The sequence below is a fragment of the Lissotriton helveticus genome, chromosome 8 (genome assembly GCF_964261635.1).
Source record: "Lissotriton helveticus chromosome 8, aLisHel1.1, whole genome shotgun sequence".
NCBI lineage: Eukaryota > Metazoa > Chordata > Amphibia > Caudata > Salamandridae > Lissotriton > Lissotriton helveticus.
The window spans coordinates 807,624,261-807,651,507 of record NC_136069.1 but is presented as its reverse complement, the minus strand read 5'-3'; the positions used below and the strand labels follow the sequence as shown (position 1 = coordinate 807,651,507).

The 27,247-nt window shown below is 47.5% G+C and overlaps 1 protein-coding gene across 1 annotated transcript in view; it reads left to right on the top strand.

Moving 5' to 3' along the window:
* NALCN (sodium leak channel, non-selective) overlaps positions 1-27,247 on the top strand; it is a 3,094,418-nt gene that overhangs the window by 2,707,196 nt on the left and 359,975 nt on the right. The window contains exons 21-22 of the mRNA XM_078657626.1: positions 19,535-19,636; positions 20,055-20,124. Of these exons, the coding sequence (XP_078513752.1) occupies positions 19,535-19,636; positions 20,055-20,124 (172 nt within the window). The remainder of the gene's footprint in view (positions 1-19,534; positions 19,637-20,054; positions 20,125-27,247) is intronic.

Sequence of the window (27,247 nt, the reverse complement as noted above, 5' to 3'; positions counted from 1 at the left end):
GTTGTTTTCTTTGAGGCAATTGTCCACCCCCTTCTTGTATACCATGTCTATTCTATTTCCTTTCTCGGAGGAATAACATGGCGGTCTTTGAAAAGGCGGGAAAGTAATCAATGAAGTCAAGTAAGCGCCTTATTAGTCCAGCGATCAAACTCAGCTAAGAAATGGGCATGTCTCACTTTCTTTGAAAGGAACAGTAGGTTTCAGTGGCATAGGAAGGGGGATGCGGTGGGTGCAGGCCGCCCGGGTGTCCTCACTGAGTGAGGGCGTGGGGGGGGGGGGGGGGCTATCGGGGAACAAAATGGCAAAAATATGTGTTTTAAACATATTTTTGCCATTTTGTCAAGCCGGGGGTGACAAGTGTCTTCACTAAGGGGGGGGTGACAAAATGGCAAAAATATGTGTTTTAAACACATATTTTTGCCATTTTGTCATTTTCCCCACCGGGTACCACCTGACCTTGCTACACCACTGGTAAGTTTATCACCGTGTAATGAGTTAGTTCTAGATTTAAAGTAATATTTGACTTTAGTAGTCTTTGTTGACCGGGCAGCAAATAGAATCAGGAGGTGGAGGTCTAAGCTTCAAAGCTTCACCTTTGACCTTTAGAAAAGGTAATTTGCATGAACTGGAATTTGAGTTGAAAGTAGCAGAATCTATTCTGGAGAGAGAACAACAGTTTTAAGTACTCACTGAAGGGCATATTTATAAAGAAGTGGCAGAGCGTGTCTTTGGCCTCCTTGGCTCAACGGCAAGCTCCACCACTTCTGAAACGCAGGACTGCATCATATTTACTTGAATATGGTGCAGTCCTGCATTTCCCCCTGCACTGACGCTAAGTTTAGCAGCCCAGCGCCAACGCAGGCACCCTTGTACCATAGTGCAAGGGTGTCTGCGTTCTGGGGAAGATTGGTTATGTGCGGGAAGGTCCCCCTTCCAGCACATGAACAATCTTTAAATGCCGCTTTCTAACTTCTATGGGCCTCATTTATGAGAAATGACGCATCGCTGCGTGAAAGCAGCGATGTGTCACTTATCAGTGCGCACTCCTTGCATCATGATTGATGCATCATATTTATAATATGACGCATCATGTCGCAAGGAGTTACAGATACGTCAGTATTACTGACGTATCTGTAGGCACAAAAGTGACGCATTGCTGGAGTGTGTCACAAAAGTGACGCAACTCCAGCAATGTGTACTTTCACATGGTCAAGTCCCATGTTGTTAGTGCTTGCGTCAGTCTTATGCCTGCCATGAAGCAGGAGTAACATTTTGACGCATTAGCGGCCAAGAAATGGCGCAGTGAAATCTTATAGATTTAACTGCGTCACTTCCATGACCCTTTCCTGCCTCAAAATGCGCCCTTGCATACATTATACCTGGCGCAGGTATAATGTGGCTCAGGGGTTTACAAAGTGACGCATCTACCTAGATGCGTCACTTTGTAAATATGGCGCAACAAGGCACATTTTTTACGCCACTGGTGCGTCACAAAAAGTGACGCACAGCCTCATAAATGAGGCCCTGGGTGTCTTGCATAATGCAGCACTCACAGAGGTTGCAAAACAGCATTTTTAGGATTAAATATTTTTATTTTATTAAGCATGTCAACACAGGATAGATACAATACAGTTGCATGCGGGCGCTAAACAGCCCGCCAGTCGGTCAAGCAGACAAGGCAACACAAGGGAGCACGGCACAATGCATAACTTGCAGGGTCGTAATTATACACAGCATGCCGCCGACAACCCGGTTCGGGCCGGCCGCGTTGAAAATGGGGCGAAGCAAGTGTTTAACCAACCTTCCCTACCAAGTCCAGCTGGAGGGCGTACCTACACTGCATAACCATGGCAGGCGGCCCGCCGTCAGCTCCATCCGTGCCCTGTAGTTCCCCATCGCCAATGTGTTGCATAGACTGTCAGGGATGCAACGCTCCTCTATCTCCTAACACACCCGGTAGACAAAATACCCACCCCCAACCCAACCGTCCCCAACCCCCCGAAACCCACCAAACTACCCCCCAACTCCCCCAACTCCCTCCTCCCCGTTCCCCTCAACTCCCCTCCCTCCACCCGAGTCCCTCCCCTTGTGGTCCATGGTCACCTCCCTCTCAGATCCCAGTGGTCACTACCAAACTAACGGACGGGCCCCTCTTCGGTCTTAGCCAAGACAGTGTCGGTCAACCTCAACAACCTAAGATACCGCGGACAAGTTACTTCTACAAATTCAGACGACAAGAGGGCCAGGAATGGCTTCCAGAGCTCCGCATATTTGGTCCCCTCTCCTGCCCTTTGGAGGGAAAGCTTTTCCATGCCCAAGACCATCCACAAGCGGTGGAGCCAGCCCTGGCGCGTGGGAAGTTGCGCAGTGCGCCAGAGCGCCAGGATATTCTGTAGCGCAGACCCCAGCGCGATGGCTATCAGACGACCTCTACGTGACTTCAATGGGTAGGTTAAGGCGTTGGGCAATCCTAGGATGACATAGGAGGGGAAGCGTGGGAGTTCCGTGTCAAAGTGGGCATCAACCTCGTTCAGCACCTGGTGCCAGTAATCCTGTAGGAGCCTGCATTACCAAAGAATATGCGTTAAGGTGCCCAGTTGACCACAACCCCGCCAGCATAATGGGTCCTTGCTACTATCCATTTCATACAGGCGCTCTGGAGTATAGTACCAGTAGGTCGCTACTTTCGTAAGGGTGTCAGTAAGCCCCATGTGGTAGGCCGAGTGTCGCGCTCTATAGTATATACCCTCCCATTCCTTATGCGTGAGTGCTCTCCCCAATTCCCTCTCCCATCGCGCCCTACTCGCGCTATTGGTGTATCTGTGTTTGAGCATGAGTGTCTTGTAGAGGTCCGAGATTAGCTGCTTGTCAGTTTTACGCGAGATCAGCCAGCGTTCAAAGTCTGTCAGGCGCCTGTCCGCTTCAGCTCTAATCGCGGGGTGGAGGGCCCAGTGTCTGACCTGGAAATACCGGAGTCTTTCGGACTCTGGGAGACCAAACTCCTGACGGAACTGTGGGAATGAGATCACCCCCTCGGGGCCATATATATGGCCGAGAGCCCGGCGGCCAGCCGGCTTCCAACCTTCGAAGGCTATTTTGTCCAACCCTGGCTGGAAGTCGGGATTATCCAGGAGGGGCATGAGCGGCGATGGGATAGTGGTAAGGACCTGCGAAACCCCAACTTGGTCCCAGATCTCCAACGGGACTCGCGTGATGAACGACACATAGAGGTTGGGTGGTCTGTGCGCCCGGTGCATGAATGGTATCTCTTGCAGGGTCCTCCCGGCCACGGCCTGGTCTTGAAACAGCCAGTGTTTCCCAGATTCCCAGCGTACCCATTCCGCCAGGAAACGTAGCTGTGTTGCTTGAAAGTACGTGGCCAGATTCGGGATCCCGATTCCTCCATGCTCCGGCGCTAGCATCGCTATCTGCGCCTTCAGACGAGGCTTCCTCCCGTTCCAAATAAATTGGGAGAGCTCGGACTGCATCAGTTTAATCCAGCTCCTGGGTGGAGCGAGGGGTATCGTGCGGAAGATGTAAAGTATCTGGGGGAGAATCGTCATTTTGACCGCCGCGACCTTGCCGAGCCACGACAGCGGGTAGTATTTCCACTGTCCCAACTCGCGTCTGACCGTCTGCCGCAGTTGGGAGTAGTTAATATCGACCGTGGTCTGAAGAGAAGGGGCTAATTGTATCCCAAGGTACGGGACCGCCTCCGTGGCCCATTGCCGAGGAAATGCGTCTTGAAGTGCGGTGCGCGTGTGGGGATCTAGGGATAGGTCCAAGGCCACCGACTTCGTCATGTTTACTTTGAAGCCCGACACTTAGCCAAACCTGGCAAGGTCACCGAGACAAGCAGGGAGAGAGCTACGGCGCTCGGCGAGGGACAGCAGAATGTCATCAGCATACAGACTAATGGCGTGCACATCCCCTCCAAACTTGATCCCCTTGACCTCTGGGTCTGTGCGAATCAGCTGCGCTAACGGATCCATATAGAGGGCAAACAATAAGGGAGATAACGGGCATCCTTGTCTGGTGCCCCGCTCGATCTGAAACCGTGGTGAAGAATAGCCGTTCACGCGAACCGTGGCAGAGGGATATTTATAGCAGTTCATAACTCTGGTCCTAAACTTGGGTCCCAACCCCGCTTTTATCAATACCTTCTCCAAGTAGGGCCAGTGCACTCTATCGAATGCCTTCTCGGCGTCGATAGCCAGCATCATGTACTCACCGTGCGTTCGGGAGGCTTTCTCCAGAAGATGGAGGGCTCTCTTGGTGTTATCGGAGGTCTGTCGCTCCGGGACAAATCCAGACTGGTCCGGGTTGCTCAGTCCCCCCATGTATGGGCCCAGTCTGGCGGCAAGAATCCCTGTATAGAGTTTGAGGTCAACATTCAGGAGGGAGACGGGCCTATACGCTCCACAGTCCGTGTGGTCCTTGCCAGGCTTACGTATAACCGCAACAGAGGCCTCAAGGAGGTACCCAGGGATCGCCCCCTCTTCCGCAAAGGAGGTAAAGAGTCTAGAAAGTAGCGGAGCCATCTGAGCACAGAAGGTTTTATAAAAACTCGCTGGGAAGCCGTCCGGGCCAGGTGCCTTGCCCGTTTTGAGGCGGGAGATAGCTGAGATAACTTCCTCTGGCCGGACGTCTTTCTCCAGACAGTCGATTTGGGCTTGCGTCAAAGCTGGCAGTGGGAGCGATGCCAGAAAATCCAGCTCCGCCTCCAGGTCAGGCGCCGTAGCCCTATACAGGTCGGCGTAGTAGGCACTGAAGGCCCCAGCTATTGCTTGATCCCCAGTGACAGGCAAACCATCACTCCCCTTCAATTCCCGGACCTCCCGCTTCTGAGTGACTGCTCGTAACTTGTGTGCAAGGAGGCGGCCGCATCTGTCCCCCCGGTGTAATATGCATGTTTGAGCCTTAAGGCCGCGTACTCCGCCCTGTCTAAGTCCAAGGCCGCCAATTGCTGACGGACAGCCTTCAACTGACGCCAAATTCTTGGAGCTCCAGTCCTTCTATGCATCTGTTCCAATTCCCTAGTTTTCTGAGTCAGCTCATCTCTCTTGGCTTGGCGTTCAGCGTTCTCAGCCGCCGAAATTGAAATACATTCCCCCCTCACGACCGCCTTCAATGCCGCCCACTGAGTAGCCAATGTGGTGTCATCATTACTATTGTGGGACAGGTAGTCTTTTATCGCCCCTTGGAGTTTGGCAATTGTTTCCCCCCTATGTAACAGGGACTCCCGCAGCCTCCAAACCCTGTGAGAGCGCGGTGCCACCGGCCCGGACAGGGTGATAGTGACTGACGCGTGGTCAGAGAGCGAAGCCGTGCCGATCTTGACACTAGTGACAAGTGATCGGGCAGGTGTGGAGACCATCAGATAATCCAGGCGCGCATATGTTTTGTGTGCCGCTGAGAAGTAAGTGTAGTCCCTCTCCCCTGGGTGGAGCGCGCGCCATGAATCCACTAACCCTAGTTCCCGCAAACGGAGCAGGCCCGCTGGCGAGAGCGCCCCTACCTGGCTAGTGCGCTGGCATGACCTATCTAGCAGATTGTCAAAGACTAAATTTAGGTCTCCTCCCAATAAAAGTTGGCGGTCTACCGTGTCAGTGGCGTCAGTAAGCGCTTTATGCAGGAATTTCTCTTGTCCCTCATTGGGTCCATAAAGGTAACCAATCGTGTAGTGCAAATCGCCAATCGCAAATCTATAGACCAACACTCGGCCCTTTATTTCCGCAATTTTACCCAGTACTTTGCCTCTAAACTTGCGCGCAACTAGGATAGCCATTCCGGCCTTCTTGTCAGGACAGGAGGAATAGAATTGAAGGGGGAATTTACTAGACTGAAGGCGGTGACAATCTTTAGCCAGCAGATGTGTTTCCTATAGGAGGCAGATGTCTGCCTGAGACTGTTCCAGAAACAGTAGGACAGCTTTACACTTTACCGGATTATTCAGACCTCTCACGTTCAGCGTGAGAACAACCACATCACTCAACCCCATCTACGTGTATGTGTACCTCCCGCTGCAGTGGTATCGGGCATGATTGCACCCGGCCGTGGATCCCAGCGCCAACTTCTGTTCCAGTAAACCAACCTTCCAGGACATCGAACAGCCCGCTCCACCATTGACCATGGGCCAACACCTACCCCCCTAACTCCCTCCACCCTCCCCCCCCCGCCCCCGCCAACCAACCCAACAACCTCCCCCCTTCCCTCCTCCCCCAGCCGTTGCTGCCTTTGCCAGGAAACGAACCAAGAACCATTTCCCCTCCCCAACCCCAAAGAATAGCATTTTTAATAATGATTGTTTATGAGCAGGAAGGGGGGCCTTCCTGTACATAAACAATCATTGGCCTTTTGCTGTTTTCATGTGTGCTGCACAACGCAGCACACATGAAAACGGCAAAAACGAGGAGAAATCAAACACTGATCCTCGTTGCGCCAGGGTAAGACCAGGAAAAACCTGGTCTTAATTCTTGCGATGCCTCCTATTTACGCCTCCCTTGTAAATAGGAGTCAACATCGGAATCAATGGGTGTTGCGGTGAACACCCACCGCAACACCCATTGCCCTACCCTTTCACGCTAAGCATAGCGTGACATGGGGCATTATTAAAAGTCAGCTTTAAGCCACGTTAAGTGACTTAACGCTACCTTGTAAATAAGGCAAGGCCCCTATCGCCATCACAAGTCACTTTGTTGTGATGGCGATAGGGGCTTGTAAATATGCCCCTGAGGGGTATATTTACAAGAACTGCTGCTAACTAGTGTTAGCGTTAGTTAGCGGCAGTTTTCTTAACGCGGCCAATCACCAAAATCTATTGCCCTGTTAGCAATGTATTTACAGTACGTTGCTACATAGCGATGGTAACAGCTAGCCGCGGTGAAAACTGCTGCTAACACTGGCATCAAGGTGATAAAAAGTTTGGTGTTGGCAAGAGAAAAATGACAAAAGGCCCATTAGCGGCAAAAAAACACACGTTAGTCAGCCCACCGTGACTTTTTTTTGCCTCTAGAGGCAAAAATAGACTGTAAGTCTAACTCCAATGAAAAATTGAAAAAAAAACCAATGGAATGCAAAATGGAGCAGCCAGGGCCAAGTGAAGCACAGATCAACAACCCCCCTAAATCCCCCAACAGCCAGCATGACCTGCCAGAGCACTAGGGGAGGAGAAAATGCAGATTCAGGGCTACAATTATAAAAGGAGGCGCATCGCTAGTAAAAAACAGTGATGCATCACTTTTCATAACGCCTTCCTTGCATTACCGTGGCAGACAAAACCTTGAAAGCAGGGACAGTCCCCAGGGCCCAGAGGCCTTGTTGGGCTTGCGTCTGTGACCCAGAGTTGGAGGCAGAGATGCTGTGGAGTTGCTGGCCCGTGGCAGTAGATGTTAAGGCATCGGCGATCACCCTTAGCTTATGGTGAAGTCTGGAAGGTGTTGTATTTGTATAGCGCGAACAGTAACCCGGAGGCATCCCGGCGCTTGTACTCCTACCACAAGGGAACCCCTCCTGGCTTTTCCTTGTGAGGTGTCCACTCCTGGGCATCCATGGTGAAACCAGGCATCCCTTGTGCATCGGGGGCCGTTGTGGAGACTAAGCAAGCTATTGCCCAGAGTTGCAGCGTGGGGCCCATGCTTAGATTCGGCACTGAGGCGAGAATATCCGGTCAGAGGAATTTAAGCCCGATCCCGCCGAGGCGGGAATCGAACCCTGGTCCCTGGCCAGCGTTCTGCATCAAGGTCTGCCGCTCTAACCATTGAGCCACACTTCTCCACACAAGGTCGCATGGAGACAGGTTGCTGACCTGTGTGAAAAGACTGCCTGACGCCCCTTGGAGCTTTGAATGGTAGAGCCGCTCCTGCACACCAACGTAGGGAGGTCTGCATCGCATACCAGATGCCACCACTACACCGGAGTAGATTACCAATGATGGGCCGTGCCTCCCTGCATCACATGTTGCGCGGAGAATGAGGCCCCTGAGCTGCGCCAAACTTGTGTGGTGGGAGCACTGCGACTTCACACCTTAGGGGGCCCTGTTGCATCACCTGCATCAGGAGGTTCCCCAGTGAAGTTTGCGGTGACTGCTGTACCCAGGCTTGTGAAAAACTACCTGGCTGAGGCTCCTGCATGCGGAGTCACAAATTTGGAGAGAGTGCAGTGTATTGAGCCCCGGGGTCAATGTCCAGGTGAGGAGAAGGTGGAACGAGTAGCGGAGGAGGACTGGGGCGAGCCACAGGGCCCAAGCCTAGCACCTGTGGGTGACGCACACCATGCCCTGAGCAATCCCTGCACTGCAGCTGACCTACACGACCAAGGGCACCGCACAAGACTGGTGGGGGACTTCACTATCTGGCTCAAGTCGTTGAGATCAGTCACTGGTGGCAGTGGGTGCCAGGGGCACGGGTGACAGTTCTGGCCCAGGTCCTTCGGTATGCAGGTTGATCCGCTGTTACTCGTGGGGGAACTGGAGAACACAGAATCTGGTAGCCACTGTTAGATCGGAAGAGGCAACCAGGTGGTGCTTCCTTTTGTTGCCCCTTGTTAACTTGCTTTTGGGTGTATAGGGGACTACAAAACACTGGGGGTGGAGGGTCCTAGGGGAAGTTTAACGACCAAGACTGCTATGCCCCCTAACTAGCATGTACACCAACACAGAAATAGCAGTGGGTCACGGGACTAACTAAGTTATGTATCCTTCACAACAAACTACCGTGTTCAAAAGCAAATGTGTAATCTTGCCAAGGGAACCTCCTCAATGTGAGAGAGTTCCCATCAGTCCACTAACAAGACCGCCCTTCATCATCTGGGTACTCTCAAACTTCGAGGGTACAGATACCCACAACAGATCGGCAGATCCTATAACCTAATCTGAGGTGAGTATGTCAGTGAGGAAAGGCTCAAGTATAAAAAATAGTGTCTATGAAGGAACTGAATAGCAGTGCTAACTAGAGTGAGAGTGCATCAGTGAAAAAGTGAAATGCTATAAAATTGGATAGTGACGGGGAAAATCATTTATTCTGCACCCCTTCACTCCCAAGTCAATAAAAACAGTGCATAGTAGTGTAACAAACAACTACCAACAAGAATCTTAGGTCGACATGTTTCTGCAGTCTTAGAATTCTCCCTGACATTGAGTATAACGTAGATCTGGACATCCTTGTGTCTTTTGATGTTGAAAGTCTATATACATCTATCCCCCAGACTGAAACGCTGGAGGTGATTGAGGGACTTTTGACAGATAGAGACCTTAACTCCATCACGCCGGCAAGACTAATTATGACCCTGGCCACTTTGGCCATGACTGAGAATTTTTTCCAGTTTGAGGAGTCGATCTATCTGCAGGTTAGCGGGACTAGCATGGGCAGCGTTTTTGCTCCTAGTCTCGCTAACCTGTATGTCCACAAGTTTGAACAGGACCACATTTTTGCAGACACAAATCCACATCAGCAGTGTCTGCGATTGTGGAAAAGGTATATAGACGACATCCTGGTAGTCTGGCGGGGGACGGTGGAGGAGCTTCAGCTTTTTCATCTCTGGCTGAATGAGAGGAATCAATTCCTCAAATTCACTATTGAATTTGATAAACATCAACTGGCTTTTCTAAACCTGCTAATTACATCTTCGGCTACAGGGCTACAATCCGAACTTTATCGCAAACCCATGGAAAGGAATTCTTTGTTGAGCTATGAGAGCTGTCATCCGAAGGCTCTAAGGGATAACTTGCCCTTTGGGCAATTCCTCCGAATACAAAGGAATTGCTCCACGAAGCCCGCTTTTGAGGTCCTTTCAAGGACATTGGCGGCCAATTTGGCTGATAAGAACTATCCTAAACGCCTGATTCGGAGCTCAAAGAAAAGGGCCTCTAATAATAACAGAGAGAGTCTACTGGAGCTGGTGCCTCCGAAACCTAAACAGGAAAGGATAACATGTGTCAATACCTTCTGCACACATTCCAACCAAGTGCAAAAGATTGTAAAGAAACATTGGAGGATTTTAAATACTGGCACGGATCCTTTGCCACCTCCTTTGTTTGCCTTCAAAAGAGGACAAAGTCTGAAGGACCAACTAGTTCATACCAGACCGAAAACTACTATTCCTCGAGGGACACTGTGGGACCTGCCTGCTGTTACAGGACACCATCCATGCCGGAATTGTGCTGCCTGTCCTCAAACATCGAAGACATACCATATCGACATTGGTACTGACCGGCCTTGGCAGCTCAGAAGATTCACGAACTGTAACAGTACGAACCTTATTTATCTGATTACTTGTCCCTGCAATAAAACCGTCCTCACCCCCTCCAGTGTCCTTTCCCACGTTTCCCGCCTCCTAGCTGTCTAGCCCCCTTGCAGCACTACTTAATGGCAGACCCTGTGAGGCCATGTGCAGTGGGCATGCCACTGGTGCGCTGAAGGCAAGCCGATCAGCGTCCGTCCGCCCCTGTACTGTGCCCAGCACCAGGGACCCTGCCTCTCGAACACTCCACTGCTACAATGCCAGCACCCTTCTCGCCCTCAACCCTGGACGCCACGCCGCGTGCCATCTAGCATCACAGAAGAATACCCTTGCACCCTGAGCCTGCCGAAACTGCAAATGCACCTCCTGCCACATCAGCACACCGGCGCCTCTTGCCGCCAAGCCAACCAACAGTGCACCATAAAAGCTCAACTGCATCCTCCTCAATGTGTTGTCCCTCCACAAATACACCACAGAAATCTGGGACCTCCTCGATGCCACCTCTTCAGACATCGCCTTCTTCACAGAAACCTGGACCAACCTCTGCACTGAACTGAACATTGTCATCACCATCCCCGATGGCTGCAAACTCACTTGCCAGACGACCCTGACTGTCCAGGAGGAGGCATTGCCATTGTCTACAAAAGCGCACTCCGACTAACCATGCACTCTAATGACCCAACAGCGAACATGGAACCACCCTGTGCGGCACCCTCATCTACAGGCACCCGGGTCATGAATCACCATTCACAGATGCCATTGTAGACCTCATCGCACCCCAGACCCTCCCAACCACCAAGTACATCCCACTCTGAGACCTCAATTTCCACCTGGACAACCCCAGTGACCAGAACACCACCCCCTTCCTTGGAAACCTCGACAACATTGGACTCAAGCAACTAGTCACCGCACCACCCCACATAGCTGGAGACACGCTCCAGCCCGTCTTCTCCGCCAGTGAGAACTTCAACCACAGCCACACCACCAAACTCTCCTGGACTGACCATCATTGTGGTGTACATCACGCCTTCACCATGCCCACTGTATACCACTGCCATCATCGCCCCGTCGCAGCTGGATTAAGGCCACCAAAGAACTTCTGGTCAAATCCCTCAGCACCACCACTCCGCCAACGCTTATATACGCCAACATCGCAGCGCGCAACTTTCACCGATGGATCACCAACTGTGCCAACACCCTGGCACCCCTCAAGACAACAGGCAAACAGCATGTCAATAAGGCTAACTGGTTCACTCCTGCGAACTCCACTAGTCCAGACGCACCTGCAGATGTCTCAAGAAGAGCTGGAGCCATAACAATACCCCTGAAATTCACACAACCTTCAAATCTGCCGTCAATGCACACCACACAGAGAAAAACGAAATACCCTGGATTTATATGTTTTTGGCAGGCAGGTGTCCCTTCCTGCACAACATCAATCAACTCTCGGCATCGGCCGCATTGGACATGCTGCACTGGCTCCCCATCCAAAAACGCATTCTGTTTAAAGTCCTCGTGATCACCTTTAGGGCTTTCTATAAGCGTGGTCCACGATATCTGTATAAGAGGTTCAATAGATACCATCCTACAAGAGAACTTAGGTCAGCCACCGCCAATCTGAGGATTGTCCCTAAATTCAGACTAGCCACAAAAGGAGGAAAATCTCTGGCAGTCATAGGTGCTAAGGCATGGAACAAACTGCCCTTCCACCTTCGCACAATTACTTCTGAACAGACATTTAAAAAATCCCTTAAAACATGGATTTATGGACCAGCTGACTCAACTTGCAAAACACTTGTTTAACTCCGTTGGACAAAACATCAATAAACAGTAAAAGCTCACCATCTTATTAGCAATGGAGCTAAAGCGCCAGGATGCTCCTTGGAGCGACAGTGCGCTATATAAATGTCTTCTCATATCATATCATATCATATCCGCGACACCATGACGCAATGGTGCCTGCATTGGTGCATGGCAGCCATTGTGCATCAATGTAGGGGAAAATGCAGAGGGCTCATTCATGAGCCCCTTGAGCCCCTTCCAACAGTTTGAAGCCACACGTGCGTCATTTTCTTGACTTACTTGCAGCATTAATTTTGCACCATGTTGCGCTATATTTACAAAGAGACGCATCTGTGGAGAAGCGTGGCTCAGTGGTTTGAGGCGGCAGACCCGGAAGCTGAGATCAGCCGTGGACCAGGGTTCGATTCCCCGCCTCAGCGGGTCTCGGGCTCAAAAATTCCACGGACTCGACAATTCTCGCTCCGGTGCCTACTCGACTCACGGGGTCACACTCTGCGACTCTGGGCAATAGCTTGCTTAATCTCCACTACGGCCCCTCGCGGCGGGATGCCTGGCTTTCACCTTGTGAATACCCTGCCGGGGTATCTCACAGGGGAATACCAGGACGGGTTCCCTAAGCAAGCGCCTTGAGACCCCTGGGTGATTCGTGCGCTATATAAATCAAAATACATTTACATCTAGGCATAGGCGTGACCTTATGAAAGCCTGTGCTACATTATACCTACATCAGGTATGAACTATGAAGGGTGGGCGTTCCCACGCATAGGATTGGCACAGTGAAATCCATCAGACTTCACTGCAACAATTCTAGGACGCCACTGTGCCAGAACCTTACGCCTGCCTCATGGCAGGTGTAAGGGTGAAGCAGTGCCATAGGGATATGCTGGCCCCATGCATTGCTGGAGTTGTGTCATGCTTGTGATACAACAGCGCATTAATACTTGACTTTAGCGCTGACAAATACATCCGGATGCCAGACGTATCTGTTATTGGAGCACCGAACAGTGAATAAAGCACATCCATGGTGTCGCAAAAAGGGTGTAGTGAAAAGAGTTGCAATGCTGTTTTGTTGCAGCGATGCAACACTTTTCATGAATGAGGCCCAGGAACGCACCCTATCTTATTGATAGTGCACATTCCTGCCCTTTTGTTTTGTTGCAGGGCAATGCAGTAACATTCCTTGCAGCGCTGTCCAGTTCCAAAACCTCTGAAATGAGTCGCCAAGTGTTTGCTCCAATTTTAAGACCATCTATTTTCTGGTCTTAAAAAAACTGGCTCTAACTGAACTTAGCAGCAGTTTTTAGGGGTTATCGCCGGACGGAAATTTATTTGTAAATATCGCAAAGTGGGGTTAGCAGCAGTTTTTGCATGGGAATGCCCACCTTGCATCTAATTTTTTGTTAAATCCCACTAACAGAAGTGGCAATCTTGAAAACTCACGTTTAGTCTGGAAAAGTGCTGCGAACTGCAGTTAGCGGCAACTTGTAAATAAAGCGATAAAAAGAAGCCGCCGTAACGTAAAAAAATTGACGCTACAGCGGCGTTAAGTGCTTGTAAATATGCACCTGAGTGTCACTAGTTATGGGAATTACTGTACCACCTCACTTTGGAAATAAGGCCCAATACAAAAACGGCCATCCCTTAGGAAAAATAAAGGACCAGTACCCATCGCCTGAAAGTATTAGAGACTAAAAGCACTGGATATACAAGTAACATGCCTGCCTCTAGCTAGCTCTATTAAATGACCTCACTCTAAAATTCTAAATTTTATCATATGTATTATTATGTTTTAATTTAAAGATGCTGTCCTGTAGCGCAGCCTATATAGAGTTGCAAGTCGGAATGTATACAGAAATATAATATCTTGAATATTTTTGGCAAAAATATAATTCTATTGATTGTTGTTTTTTATTATTACATCTAGTGGGGTGATATTTTTCTAAATTATATATAGGATACAAATTCAGCAGATATTCTTACAATGTTATTTTGGTAGCACACACTTAAATCATATTGATGTCAGTGGAATACTCTCAAATGATCCAGACCTCACTCTTTCCGAGTAAAAAGTTACTTCATAGTTGATTTGTTGAGTACAATTTTTCACTTTTATTTGTAAATCATGCGCAATTAACAGATGTGTCTTTAGTCCCATTATAGCTCCAAGAATATTGAGTATAAATGGTACCTTTTAAAGTCTGAGCCAGGTCTATAATGGCAGTCTAACGTCCAAGTACCAGTGAAAGGAGTGGGCATCAGCAGGTTATGCAGAAATTCTTTTGAGAATACTCAAATTGTTTTGCCAAACCTTGTAATGTCAAAAACGTTATTCTATTATATTATTATGTATTCACATGTTCACATGATATGATAAATATTAATTGAGCATTGTTGGCATAGTATTCCCTTATGTCATTATGTCTTCACATGATATGATAAGTATTAATTGAGCATTGTTGGCAAGGTATTACCTTATATTATCATGTCTTCACATGATATGATAAATATTAATTGAGCATTGTTAGTATGGTATTCCCCAAACCTTAGTAATAATATATCAATTAAAAAAAAGATTTACCTGAAGCCGCCAGCCACCTCCCGCGTCATGCCTCCCCTCCTCTTTCTGGTCCCAGCAACCCCCGGGGGCAGACTCCCATCCAATCCCCGTGCTGCACAGCAGCATGGGGATTGGCCTGAGCAGGCTAGAAAGACACTCAGACCAGGGAGTCTGTGGGGGTTTCTCCAGCCCGGCTGTTCAATGCAGCTGGGCTGGAAAAACCTAAGTGCGCATGTGTGTTTTGGCCAGCCTGAGACTGTCGGCCAAGCACATATGGGCACTTAGTGAGCGCACATAGCACTCCTTCTCCCGCCTCCCATGCCTCGGCCCGGCCCCTCCCTACAGCGCTGGTTCAGAGCCAGCAAATGAATAATAAAACGATGCAAGAACATTGTTTTTATTTTTCATTTGCTGGCTCTGAGCCAGGCAGTAGGGCGATGCTCCTCCTCCATTGCGGAGGAGCTGCCGCTGCCACTTTGCCACACTAGCATTTCTCTGGGAGGCTACTGAGCCTAGACAGCTTTAAGAGCAGGGTGAGCTGCACCCATTGCCCCTTTCTCCTGTTATGGGCGGAACATTTTACCAAGGGCTGATTTAAGTTTCCAATCCAGTCTTGACCATATCAATTCGACAGGTTTGTGCTGCCGTTATTTCAATTTGTTGTGCAAAATATTATTTATTGAAATACCACTGCTGACAAGGAAAAACACATTCTACGAATCAAAACAATATGGTAGGATCATTATGCTCTGCACAGATACGGCGCATAAATGTAAATCATACCAATACTTTTACTTCCATCAGCCTGAAATGTCACTATCTGAAATCTGTTACGTGATTAGAGCCAAAATGCCAAGACAAATTTCTTTACCAATACCACCAACCCAAATCTGCTTAATTGATACTGGCATTAGCACCAACATATCCAAAGACAACAGAACAAATTCTGTTTAACTGATACTGTACAAATCTGTTTACGTGATGTGGCCAATGCCACCGACCCAAAGCTGTTAACCAGTAGCAGCTCCTCGGGGGAGTGCTGCGGGTGGTGAGGCAGGGGAGGGGCAGGGTGGGGGGTAGTAAACTACAGCATACGGCCGAACAGAGGTAGGTAACGAAATAAATAAAATGAATTACATTGCGCACGCTGCAACGGAGATTGTAGGACTTCCTCGTTCTTTGCGTCCCCAGAAGGCATCTGTCTTTAAGTTGTGGGAAAACACATGCTACGTTGCCTCTCCTCCACTGTGGGCTGCATTGTAATCCCAGCCCTGTTATCACTGTGTTTTCTCCTTGGAGCCCCGAGGAACCCTTCACGGCGGGCAGCCATGTTATAAATATTCTATTTAATCATCTCAGCTCCCACAGATGTTTTGCTGATGTCTCTCTGCTCTGTGTGATGCTCTTCGGAGCTATTACTGAAAAACGAACCACTCCACATTACCGCATCAACTTCAGACAATCGTCGCTGACTACTGAGATGTCTTCCAGTTCTTACGAAGTCCACATGAACGATATATAGGGGGGGGTTAACAAATTTCCACGCAGCGCAGCCCCCGCGAGGCTGTGCTGCATGACAGGGAGGGAGCAGGAGATTTCACTGCGTCACTATTATGAGGCTTTTTGCGGGTGAACTCCCCCTCTGCATACATTATACCTGACGCAGGTATAATGTAGCGCAGGGGTTTACAAAGTGACGCATCTGCTTAGATGCGTCACTTTGTAAATAGTGCGCATCAGGAGGCATATTTTACGCCGCCGATGCGTCACAAAAAGTGACGCATCGGAAGCGCAAAACTCACGCAAGGCCTCATAAATGAGGCCCCATAGTGCTAGGGTGTGTGTGAGTCCAGCATAGGTTTTGTACCGGATGCATACCCTTCCTGTACAAAAAACTATGCCTAGACATGGGGGAAAGCTTTTCCCACTTTGCACAGTCGGAAAAGGAAGGAGAAATCTCCTTCCTTGCACCTAGTTTAAAAGGGCGCAGTTTTCTCCTGCTAAACCCATTCTACTGTATTTGGTAAATTAAGTTTAGCTTGAGAACCCTTGGGTGGTTGCATGGGAACGCCCATGCACCACCCTTGGCACGCCCCCATGGCGCAAAGTAATGCGAAGCAGAGCTATGGGCTGCTTCGCATTACTTTTACGTTATTTCCAGCCCTAAACAAGTTTAGCGATGGAAAGAAAATTTGCAAAAAAAGATTTTGCGTCATTTTGCATCCCTTTGGTGATGCAAACACGGCACAAAATCTTAGTAAATCTCCCCCTAATTATATCACTAAAAGGCACTTATTTGTGCATAAACCAAGCTGCTGACCCACACTTATGCGTTACCTTAACAACTGGCCTTAGACGTTAGTGCAGCTAGGAGCTGCCCTAAGATTGTAGTAAGTGCAGTTGGGCGTGCACCTGTTTTCATAAAAAAAAGCATGCTAAGATGTATTCACCACCGAGCTGTCTTCCTTTATGCCTATTTTTATTTTTCTTGGTCCTAGCCAGGCACAGGAAAATATATTTCCATTTATTTCCCTTGGCGCACGGAAGCAAGCTAATTTGTTACTAATTTGATCAAAGTTGGATTACTGTAATGCCCCCTTATAGAATCTAACAAGTATTCTATCAATAAACTCCAGCTGGTGAAGAATGCTACAGAAAGACTGGTACTAGACACCCCTAAATAGCATTCAATCTCGGCTGCCATCAAGATTGTGCATTGGCTCACAAAAAAGAAATGTATTTAAAGCCTTGTGTATTGTGCATAAGGCTCTACACAATTCAGGACTAGAGGGAATCAGGAACATCTTCCACCTGTATGTCCCTATCAGACAATTGCAATCAGCCAATAAAAATTGTCTGGTTGATACAGAAGGTCACGATGGTGTGGAAAAACCTTCTCGGTCGCAGCAGCCAAGCTCTGGAACACTCTTCCTTTCTCCATATCCGGCTTAGAGTTACATCTTCCTTTTTGTAATGCTTTGAAGACCTGGCTTTTTGCCTTGGAAATTTGATCTTTCATTCCCTACTCCCACCAGTTAGCTGTAACTGTAGCAGCGCCTTGACGCCTTAGGGTATTTGTTCGCGCTTTATGAATTTTTCATTCATTCATTCAAAAAGGGAAAGTCAAAAAGTTGAATTTGACTCCTTTCGTAACAATGATCTTGCGCTTCTCTGAACTGCTGCACAGTTTTGTATTTCCACTCCTTTTGTAAGGGTAAATCACAGAAGATAACTGTTTCAGAGGACAGGACCTGTACTTTGAAATACCCAACCAGCAACTATTTTTCTGCAGCAATGCAACCAACTGGTGTTGGCCTGCATCATGCCTTCCACCTGGGAAACAGACATTATAACATGGCTGTTTCCACGCATGCCATTCTAAAGCATGCATTACAAAGCATGTTCCATTACAATGCGTGGCGTTTACTATGAATTTTTTTACTACGCATATGCATTTACCACGCGTGCCTTTACAACAAATGTTGCTGTAAAGGGATGCATGGTAAAGGCATATGTGTAGTAGTAAGAGAATTTGGGTGGAAACAGCCATGGTGGTAGGCAATTCATGTCGTTAGAGGAAACGGAGAGACTCTTCCGCTTCCTCACAATGACGTGTACTGTCCCTCAGACAAGTTGCCTGCACGAGGAGAGAGGTAAGAGGGTTTGGGCATTTGGTGAGGGGCTACTATTTTAGGGGTTTGGGTTAAAGAAGGGCTGGGGATGGGAAGAGTGCAGGGTTAGTGTTTTAGGGTAGGGAAAGGACTGGGAACCAGTGGGTGAGCACAGGGGTAGTGATTTAGGGTTTAGGATAGGGGAGGAGTGAGGCCCAGGGGTGTAGCATAGGGGTAGGGCTTTAGGATTTAGGTAGGGCAGGGGAAGGGCTGGGGCAGGGGGTGTTGAGCAGGGGTAGGGTTTTAGGGTTTAGGGAAGAGGAAGGGAAAAGTCTTGATAAAGTATTTAAGGGCAGATTTATGAAGGCCTTGCGCCGCCGGTGCGTCACTTTTTCCCATGTTAAAAATGACGCACCGGCGGCGCAAGCCCTTCATAAATCTGCCCCTTAGTTTCCAGTACAAAACTGTTTTGCGCTGTTAAGTTTCCCTTAGCGTAGCGCTTTTCACAACTTTGTTCCAAGGGGATATCCCATGGGTTGTACTTGGTCATTCCAATGCTACCCTTAATGGTTTTGACCACTAATGGTTTTTGACACAAAGACAGATGTGCGAAGATTTTCAGACCTGGGTTTGCATAGTGCCTCCTGGAGTCAGGCACAAAGTCAGGGAAATGTTTTACTTTCTCCAAACCTTTGACTCATTGCAAGTGTGCTGTACTGTACAGCACACATCCCATGGGTAAAATGTCCCAAAAACATTGTCTACACATAGGATTTTATAATGTAAGTGTATCCTTTGCTGGACAGCATGCACACCTTTGCACTATGGCTGGAATTACAGACTGGAAAAATTGGGTCTGGTTGTCCCGCACCCGGAAATACAGGTGAGGAAATCCTATCCACTCTGAATCAGGCAGAGCAAAATCCTAAGCAACGATATAGCCAGACATGACTGAATGGGGGCCTTAAAGTTAGCCAGTCCACTTTGGCCTGACCCTTGTTCTTTTCCAGTTCTTGACATTGCTTTGTAAGGATCTATTGACATGTAGTGAAGAGATGTGGCCTAGTGGCTTGTGCTGCCATCTTCGCAATTTTTTTTACCAAGTATGTGTTTCAGCTCAACAGTCTATGATTCTTGCAAATCACTTTATCTTCTTATGCTAAAAAAAATTTAACAAAAAGAGATAAGTAATTAACTTCTGTTCTACAGCATTCTAATGCCTTTGTATCAGGCTCACAGTGTGCAAAACAAAGAATGCAACATTTGTTACTGTAATTAAACTTTGTTGAGAACTTATCCGCTGTTTTTATCACTCATTTTACAGGGCCTGCACAAGGCAGCGCATGCTGAGTGGATCCTTTGAGGGGCAACCTGCCAAGGAGCGGTCAATTCTCAGTGTGCAACATCACATCCGGCAAGAGCGCAGGTGATTACGCTTAGTAAGGCTTCAGCCTGAAACCTGCTCGCGAAACAATTTTCCTGAACAAATTCACTTTATGCAGGCTGCATCTAAAGCGATTCAAAAGGGGATTAAATTGTCCATTTTGGCTGTTGAAGTGATGAAAACTGATTGCCTCATTGAAATGGGGAGCAAGCTTTTCATTTCAAATTCCACTTCCTCCTTTGACTGTAGAACTATCAATTTAGGGATCAGAGGGGGGAAATTGGTTTCTGTTAGGCCAGATTAAAGACCATTGAAGGCATCAGCTTCTGATGTAAACTGTGGCAAGGGTTATGAACTGGAGATAATGTGTGTCAGGATTTTGGTTCCTCATAATACCAAAGTCATAAAGGTCAAAAGCTGTTATTTGGATTTCACATCTATGTGGTTTTGATTGTTTCAGGTCCCTTAGGCATGGTTCCAACAGCCAGAGAATCAGCAGGGGCAAATCGCTGGAAACCCTAACACAAGATGTAAGTACCAAGGAAAATATATGTTTAAGCTGTAGCTATATATTGTTGTGATGCACTGTTTATTGAGCGGTCAACATTGGTTAATTTGTGCAGGAGCGCAAAGATTTTCTTATGAGCTTGCCGCCGGTGCTGTTGAAAGCCGGGGTTGCTGAATACCAAGTCTTGTTTCCACGTCTTTTTTCCACCACCCTACAGTTCCTGTCTTTTTATCTCACTCTTGTAGATTCTTTGCCATCGCTACTTTCTATGTTTTCAATATTCTCTTGTTTCTCTTCCTCCATCATTACCCCTCTTGCTCTGGGTCAGAGTCTGATGATGTAAAATAAGCTCTGGTCCCCAAAATGTTAGGCCACACCCACCACCTGCAACTACCAGTGCAAATTGAACGCTCCATCTCAGGCTGTCTCTAGTTACTCCTCTATGTGATTTTAATTCCTTCTGTTCATCTGATCTTGAAAGGAAATGTTTGCCTCCACCCTAAGGCAGAATGTTAGCTTGCAGAGCCTAGAAAAAGGTGCTACATCTGTAATTGCTGATTGTTTTTTGAAAATATATTAATAAAATACTCGGATAAAGCCCTAAGCTTGCAAATTTTTTCCCATGCATAGTAACAGGCTATGCGGGGTACGAAAATTAATAACAATAAATTCAAATGACAGTGCGAGTTGCAAAGGGTTTTGCAAACACACAATTTCAGCCCTCTTATTCCTTGCAAATTGCAATGAAAAAGGAGAACCTCAGAGGTGTTTCCCTCTTCTCGACGGTCTCACGGAAATATATCAATGCTTAGTGGAAACTCAGGCAGCGCAAAGCATTGAATGGTTATCAACTTGGATGTAATTTAGGGGTCACCAGAGGTCGCAGCTGTGACCCCTGCAGTGGCGCAGCAAGGGGGGGAGGGGCGGCGCGAGCTTTGGGGTTGGCAGCCTCCACCCCCTGCTCTTTCATGTGGCTGCCCCAAAAACTGCCAGCACTCCCGTCACTTCTCCCACTCTTTCACGCGGTCGCCGGGCGGCAAAAGCAGTGACCGCCATGGATGACACAAGAGCTAGCTACGCCACTGGACCACTGGCTTGCCCCTTGTGACCTCTAGCCCTGCCTGTGCGACCCCTGGCCTCAGAGGTGGCAAAACCAGTGCCAGGAATACAGAGACAGCTCATACTTACGGACGTTAGTTGGTGCTCTACTCGCTTTGTTTTTATTCATTTTGGAGTACATTAATAGTGAATAATATTACATTAGTCTCTGTTAGTGTAATAAAACATGGAGCACAATTAGGTTGAACATGACCTTCCCTGGGAGCTGAGATGAGTAACAAAATGCTTTAACCGCTTCTCCACGGCGCGAATTTCACTGCTTTTCGAGGTGGGGCGGGGCTGGTCGTGGTGCTCAGGTACTCATGACGGTTCCCAGCCTTCATAAATCACGGTGGGCGTGTGCTCATGATGGCTGGGAGCCGTCAGAAGTCTGTCCACTGATTAAAACTCCAGCACAGGCGGGGAATTAACCGCGCGTGGGCGGATCGGCAATGTTCTGACGGCTCCCGGCCGTCATGAGCACATGTCTACTGTGACTCATGACGGCCAGGAGCCGTCGTGAGCACCGAAAGAGTTCAAATATCTATTGCAAGTGTGCTCGCAGGTGAGAGTTTGTTTACATAAAAAAGAGTATATGTGAGTGTGAGTGGAAGTGAAAGTGAAGGTCAAAGGGCTTGTCATTTCACTTCCCCTACCCCAGGCATTTTGGTGAATCGACATCCATGGTTATCCTTGTCCTCTAGTAACTATTTGCTAATTGGAACCTGCCTGTGAGGGACAGCTTCTTCTGTGCACATGGGCGCTGTGAGTCAGGGGAAGCAGATAGTTGTTCTATGTATGAACAGCTACATGCTCTCCAGTGTCACTTTTTCAAAGTAACACATTTTGGCATTGCCTTTAGGGACCGGCGCTGCCATACCTTTAAAGGGCAGGGGTTTACAACACTAGACAATTACAAATGCTAAGAGATCTGCTGTCCCTTTCAGGCCTCCATCTCTGCATTTTCTTTTAGTCACAAGTATTTCCAGAGGGAATCCTGCCTAATCAATATTGTTGAGGCATTATTAATGCAACCCCTTGTGACAAGGCTCTTCAGCCTGTCACCGAACTGCGACATCCAGCACAGTGCTAAGAATTGGCTAGGGCACATCACAAATGCTTGGCAAAGACAATTTCTTCGACGCAACTTACCCATTGTTTCCTTAGCAAATGATTAGAAGGGAGCATTCTGATAAGCTTTGTGTAATTTTTTATTTTTTATTTATTTTCTGTTATTATGATTTGTTTTAGGTATTCAATATAGCGCTGCCCATGCTCCAAGGATTTAGTAGACTGTTTTAAAGAGAACATTATTATAGAATGGGAGTCCCTCAAACATTAAGGCACTGTGCATAAAGAAACAATGTGTGTTGTGTCTATTGGACACTAGGGGGCATGTTTACTAGAAACTGGCTGAGCGTTTTGCCAAAATTGGTGACGCCTGGCTCCGTCAGTTTCAAAATGCAGGGATGCGGCGCACTCCTGCATTTCCCCCAGTGCTGGCGGTAAGTAAGCCGCTTAGCGCCAATGCAGGCATCCTTGAGCCATGTTGCAAGGGTGCCTGCGCTGCAAGGGTGATTGTTTATGTGCAGGAAGGGGCAACTTCCTGCACATAAACAATCTTTACAAGCGATTTGCTGTTTCTATGTGTGCTGCAGAATGCAGCACACATGGAAAGAGCAAAATACGAGGATAAATTAAGCATTTCTCCTCGCTTTGCCTGTTTAAGACCAGGTATTCCCTGGCAATATTTTTGGGGCTGCCCCAAACCTTGTAAATATGGGGCAGCATCAAAAAGCAATGGGTGTTACAGTGGAACACTCACTGCAACACCCATTGTATGCCCCTAAGTGCTACATGAATTGGGGCATTTATTTACAAGGCTGCGTTTAGCCACGTTAAGTGGCTTAACGCCGCCCTGTAAATATGGCAAAGGACTTAACGCCACCAGAACGTCGGAAAAAGTCACATTGTGGTGGTGTTAACTCCTTGTAAATATGTCCCTAGAGTGCAAAAACACGCTACGAATTGGAGAGGGAGTTCGACGGGTGTGAGACAGAGAAGAGACTAGAGCAGTGATACTCAAAGTACAGCCCGGGGTCTGCTTGCGGCCACTCTGACCTTTACATGCGGCCCCCTGGGCAGCAGCAGCACTGGGCTTCTGTTTACTCGACTCAGCACTACCATGGACGTTTTTCTAAATAAACAGCAAGCACTTATTTAAGGGGGAATTGAAGTTAGGGAAAGGAAGTAACTAGGCCCTTAGCTTTAGGAACACCTTCATGTTTAAAGACAGCCACTAGATATACATGTTTTGCTTCCCCTACAGCCACTTTACACCCCTGCTTGTATCAGTGCGGCCCTCGGTCACACCACAGACCAAACTTTGTGGCCCCGGGGAAAATGTTTGTGAGTACCCATGGACTAGAGAGTGCTCTATACAGTACATATTTACAACATATATATTTACAAGAATATACATGCAGTATTTATAGCTAACCCTGTCCTTAGCCTCCGAAACATTTTCCCTCAGAGTAATTGGAAAGTTGTTCAGTTGAAAGTGAAAAAAGGATATTTTTGCCATTCCTTAAGCATTCTTTGGAAATGCCATATAATAGTGATGTTAATGTTATCCTATAATACAAATCTTTTTCTTACTAATATAAAGCATTATGTGCATCAGTGTAATTGGTCCTTGACTAAAACGGTATAACTGCTGAGCTTGTGTATACAGAGGAGCATTTGTATTTCCAAAATGATAGCTCATTGAAAATAGATGGAAAATGAACCTCAAGCTGAGTTCTTCCTGCTGCCAGTGAAAATCTGCTGGTAATCACTTAATGAAATGTCTTTGGAAGCTGGCAAAGATAAAATATGCTGACAATAAGTGAACCACTAGCTGAAAATAAATCTGGAATCTTCCGGCTAAATGCACTAATCCATCCCACAGGGTTTCTCTTCACAGATGAGGCCTATTTGCTGTATTAGTATTCGATGGAAGAAACCTAATTGGGGAGAGGGTGGAAAAAGACATTTTCATGTGCCATAGCCATGAGTGTCAGTTGGGTGGAGCCTGGGTGGCAGTGGTGTCACCAGTTAGTAACAGGGGCCTGGTTCAAAATATACTGCAAGGGAGGTGCTGGGGAGTGCAGGTGATCCGCGGCTCAAATTAGCAATGTAGTTAGCAGTTCATGATAAAAGGGAAATTGCAAAATGTCAAGGGGGAAGTGAATGTCAGTGGGCACAGCCAGTGGCAGCTGGCATCTACGGGGTAGGGGCGAGCCGACGCGCGTGTGAGCAAAATTACATTAAAAAGACTTACCACTGGAAGTCCTCAGCTCTGGAGCTCTTCTTTCGCCGACGCCCACAGGAACTGGATGCTGCAACTCCCTTAATCAATCCGGGTGCTGCTCTCATGCTGTGAGAGCGGTGCCCTAATTGGAGGGAGCTGCCTCACTCGGTGCTCCACAGTACCCTAGAGGCCTGCACTTACTCTAACCCAACTGTCTTAAAACAGCTGGGTTAGAGGTTGCAAATTGTGCATGTCTAGCTGGCCATTGCAAGATGGCTGGCCATAAGGACATGCGCACTTTGAAAAGTGACAGGCCTGCCCATCCTCCTCCCTGCTGCTGTCACTCAGCAGCTGCTCTGTCCCCACCCTGATGCTTTGTTCATGATAGGGGATGAAAAATAAAATAGTAATCAATTACCATCTTATTTTTCATCAAGGGGTCATTTCGGGGGAATTTAATTGGGGTAACGCTCGTCTGCTCCAACGGAGTAGCAGCCCATGGGCACAGTTGTTGCGGCGATCAGCACGACACGATGGCAACATTTCCGTAATGCCACAGCAATCTCGCATGATTTATTGAATTTTGTGTTTTGTTTGTTACACAAAATTCTTGATATTAAGCCAATATGTAATGTGGCAAAATGATGCTGCCTGTGCGGCAGGATTCTAGCACAGGAGCATGGGAACAATGTGAACCACCAGGATGCATGCAGCTGTTATATGACGGCACTTGTGTTTTTTGTAACAATTAACCTAAAATACGTCCTTTTGGCCAAAATGGACTCAAGGACACAGGCTAAACTATAGCGCTAAATGACAGTTTCGCTTTCCATGTTAAATTGCTTAGTTGTGTGCAATTTGGCTAGAATTTTCCTGAATTACTCAAACGCAAAGAAAGCAAGTTGTGCATATCCCTAGTCAGCACGTAATGAATAGTTGCAAGCAGTCTTGTCCTGTTTGCTTCTTGTGTACTTGATCCTCCCTGTTCCTCTGGCCTTCTGCGTCAGTGAAAAGGTGGGATTTCACCTCTAGAGTCTGCTTACCATTCTACAGAATCCCGTCACAGGTCGACTGGACCTTTTTACCTGTCATAGAGTGAATTTAGGTAATCTAATCACAGCTAAACAGTTCAAATTCAAGATACCAAAATACTTTCCCCAAAGAACCACTGACTAAAGACTGAATTTAAAAGGTTTATTACATAACCAAAAATAACTGGAGATACAGGCACCTCAGCAAGAGGTTCAAGAGATAAACAGGTACTAATGCAAACATAATCCTATGGAAAAGTCTCAACCGGCTAATGAACAGAACGAGAATCAACTTCAGAATCATTAAACTAAACAGAATGGCTATAACTTGAGTTCTGGTACTCATCAGGATAAAAGACATTAATTCAGATTAGTCTGTCCCTACTCTATGCTAGATGACATTCCTACTCAACAATAGCCCAACCTAACCAAAAGGTGTCAGCCGTGGTGACTTCCTAAGAAGTTCGCCACCTTCTCTCTTAGACTAGAATTTCCATCACCGCTGCTAAGCTCCTTGCCCATGCGACCGCTCTCTCTAGCTCCTCAGCCATCTGCTCTGTCTCCACCCTCGGGGTCCTGTCCCTAATACGAAACTCCACAATGTTAATGACACGCCTATAGGTACGCCCCTCTAGAAGGTGTTGGGTTCTGTAAAATTCCACATGGCGTGGATCCATCTGTGTCTGTTCAGCCGTCCTTGGGTCTCAGGCTCTTCATCCTTTCAAGTTGCCTCCTTGAATTCCGGGTCTACTCCTCCATGTCTAGGTCTAGAATCCTAACATACACACACAATGGGCCCTTCTACTCTACTATCTGCTCGATGAGGCGCCTGCAAAGGAATTCACGCAAATAGCTCACAGTCTACAGATATTGCAACATTTTATAAAAGTTCATTTATAAATCATTTCTACAGTTAAATGTCAAGCAAGGCATTCTCCAACAGGCCTACACCAATTCCAAAGGAACTAGGCCACTGCTTGTTTTATAGGCCCAACACTTTACATTGGCATTCCTTCTTCTTAGTTTGCTAGGCCTCCAACCTTAAACAGCAAATGCATTTTCTACTTTAAGCAAATCATTATATATATGTGTAGACCGTTACGTTTCAGATAAAGCAGATCTCAAGTTCAATTGCATTGCTAAACACACGTTGCATTAGAAGAAGGTTTCATTTAAAGCATCTATTTTCAGCAAGCATCGATTGCACTTTGTAACGTTGGCTCTGCACATTTTCTGATACCAATTTACTTTAGTACTCTTTCATACATTGCATCTAAACATGATTAACAGGCCTCTACATATGCGGGTGCTGACTACTTGTACATATGCTGCACCCCTACAAATTTCACTTTAAATGGCGCTCTCTCAGTTCCCCCCTTTGATGACCCGTGTCATCACCACCCTCACATCATCCTCAGGGTAAGAACTAAGCTAAACAGAGCTTGTGGCCATTTTTCCCCTCTGAGCATCTCCAATGCTCTCAAACTGCGGTACTGATTGTCTTGCAGTCTTTCCATTCGCATCTCTTGTACTCTCATTGATCTCGCCAATCTATTCGCCTTATAACACTTGCACATCCTCACTAAACCCCACAAGGCAATCACACATGCCACTGCTATGATAAGGGGTTTCAATACAAATCCAAGGAAACCCTTTCCTAGGTTGGCAAACCAGTTTCCAACCTTCCCAAATCCCTTGTTAACGGTCTCCCATGCATTCTCTTG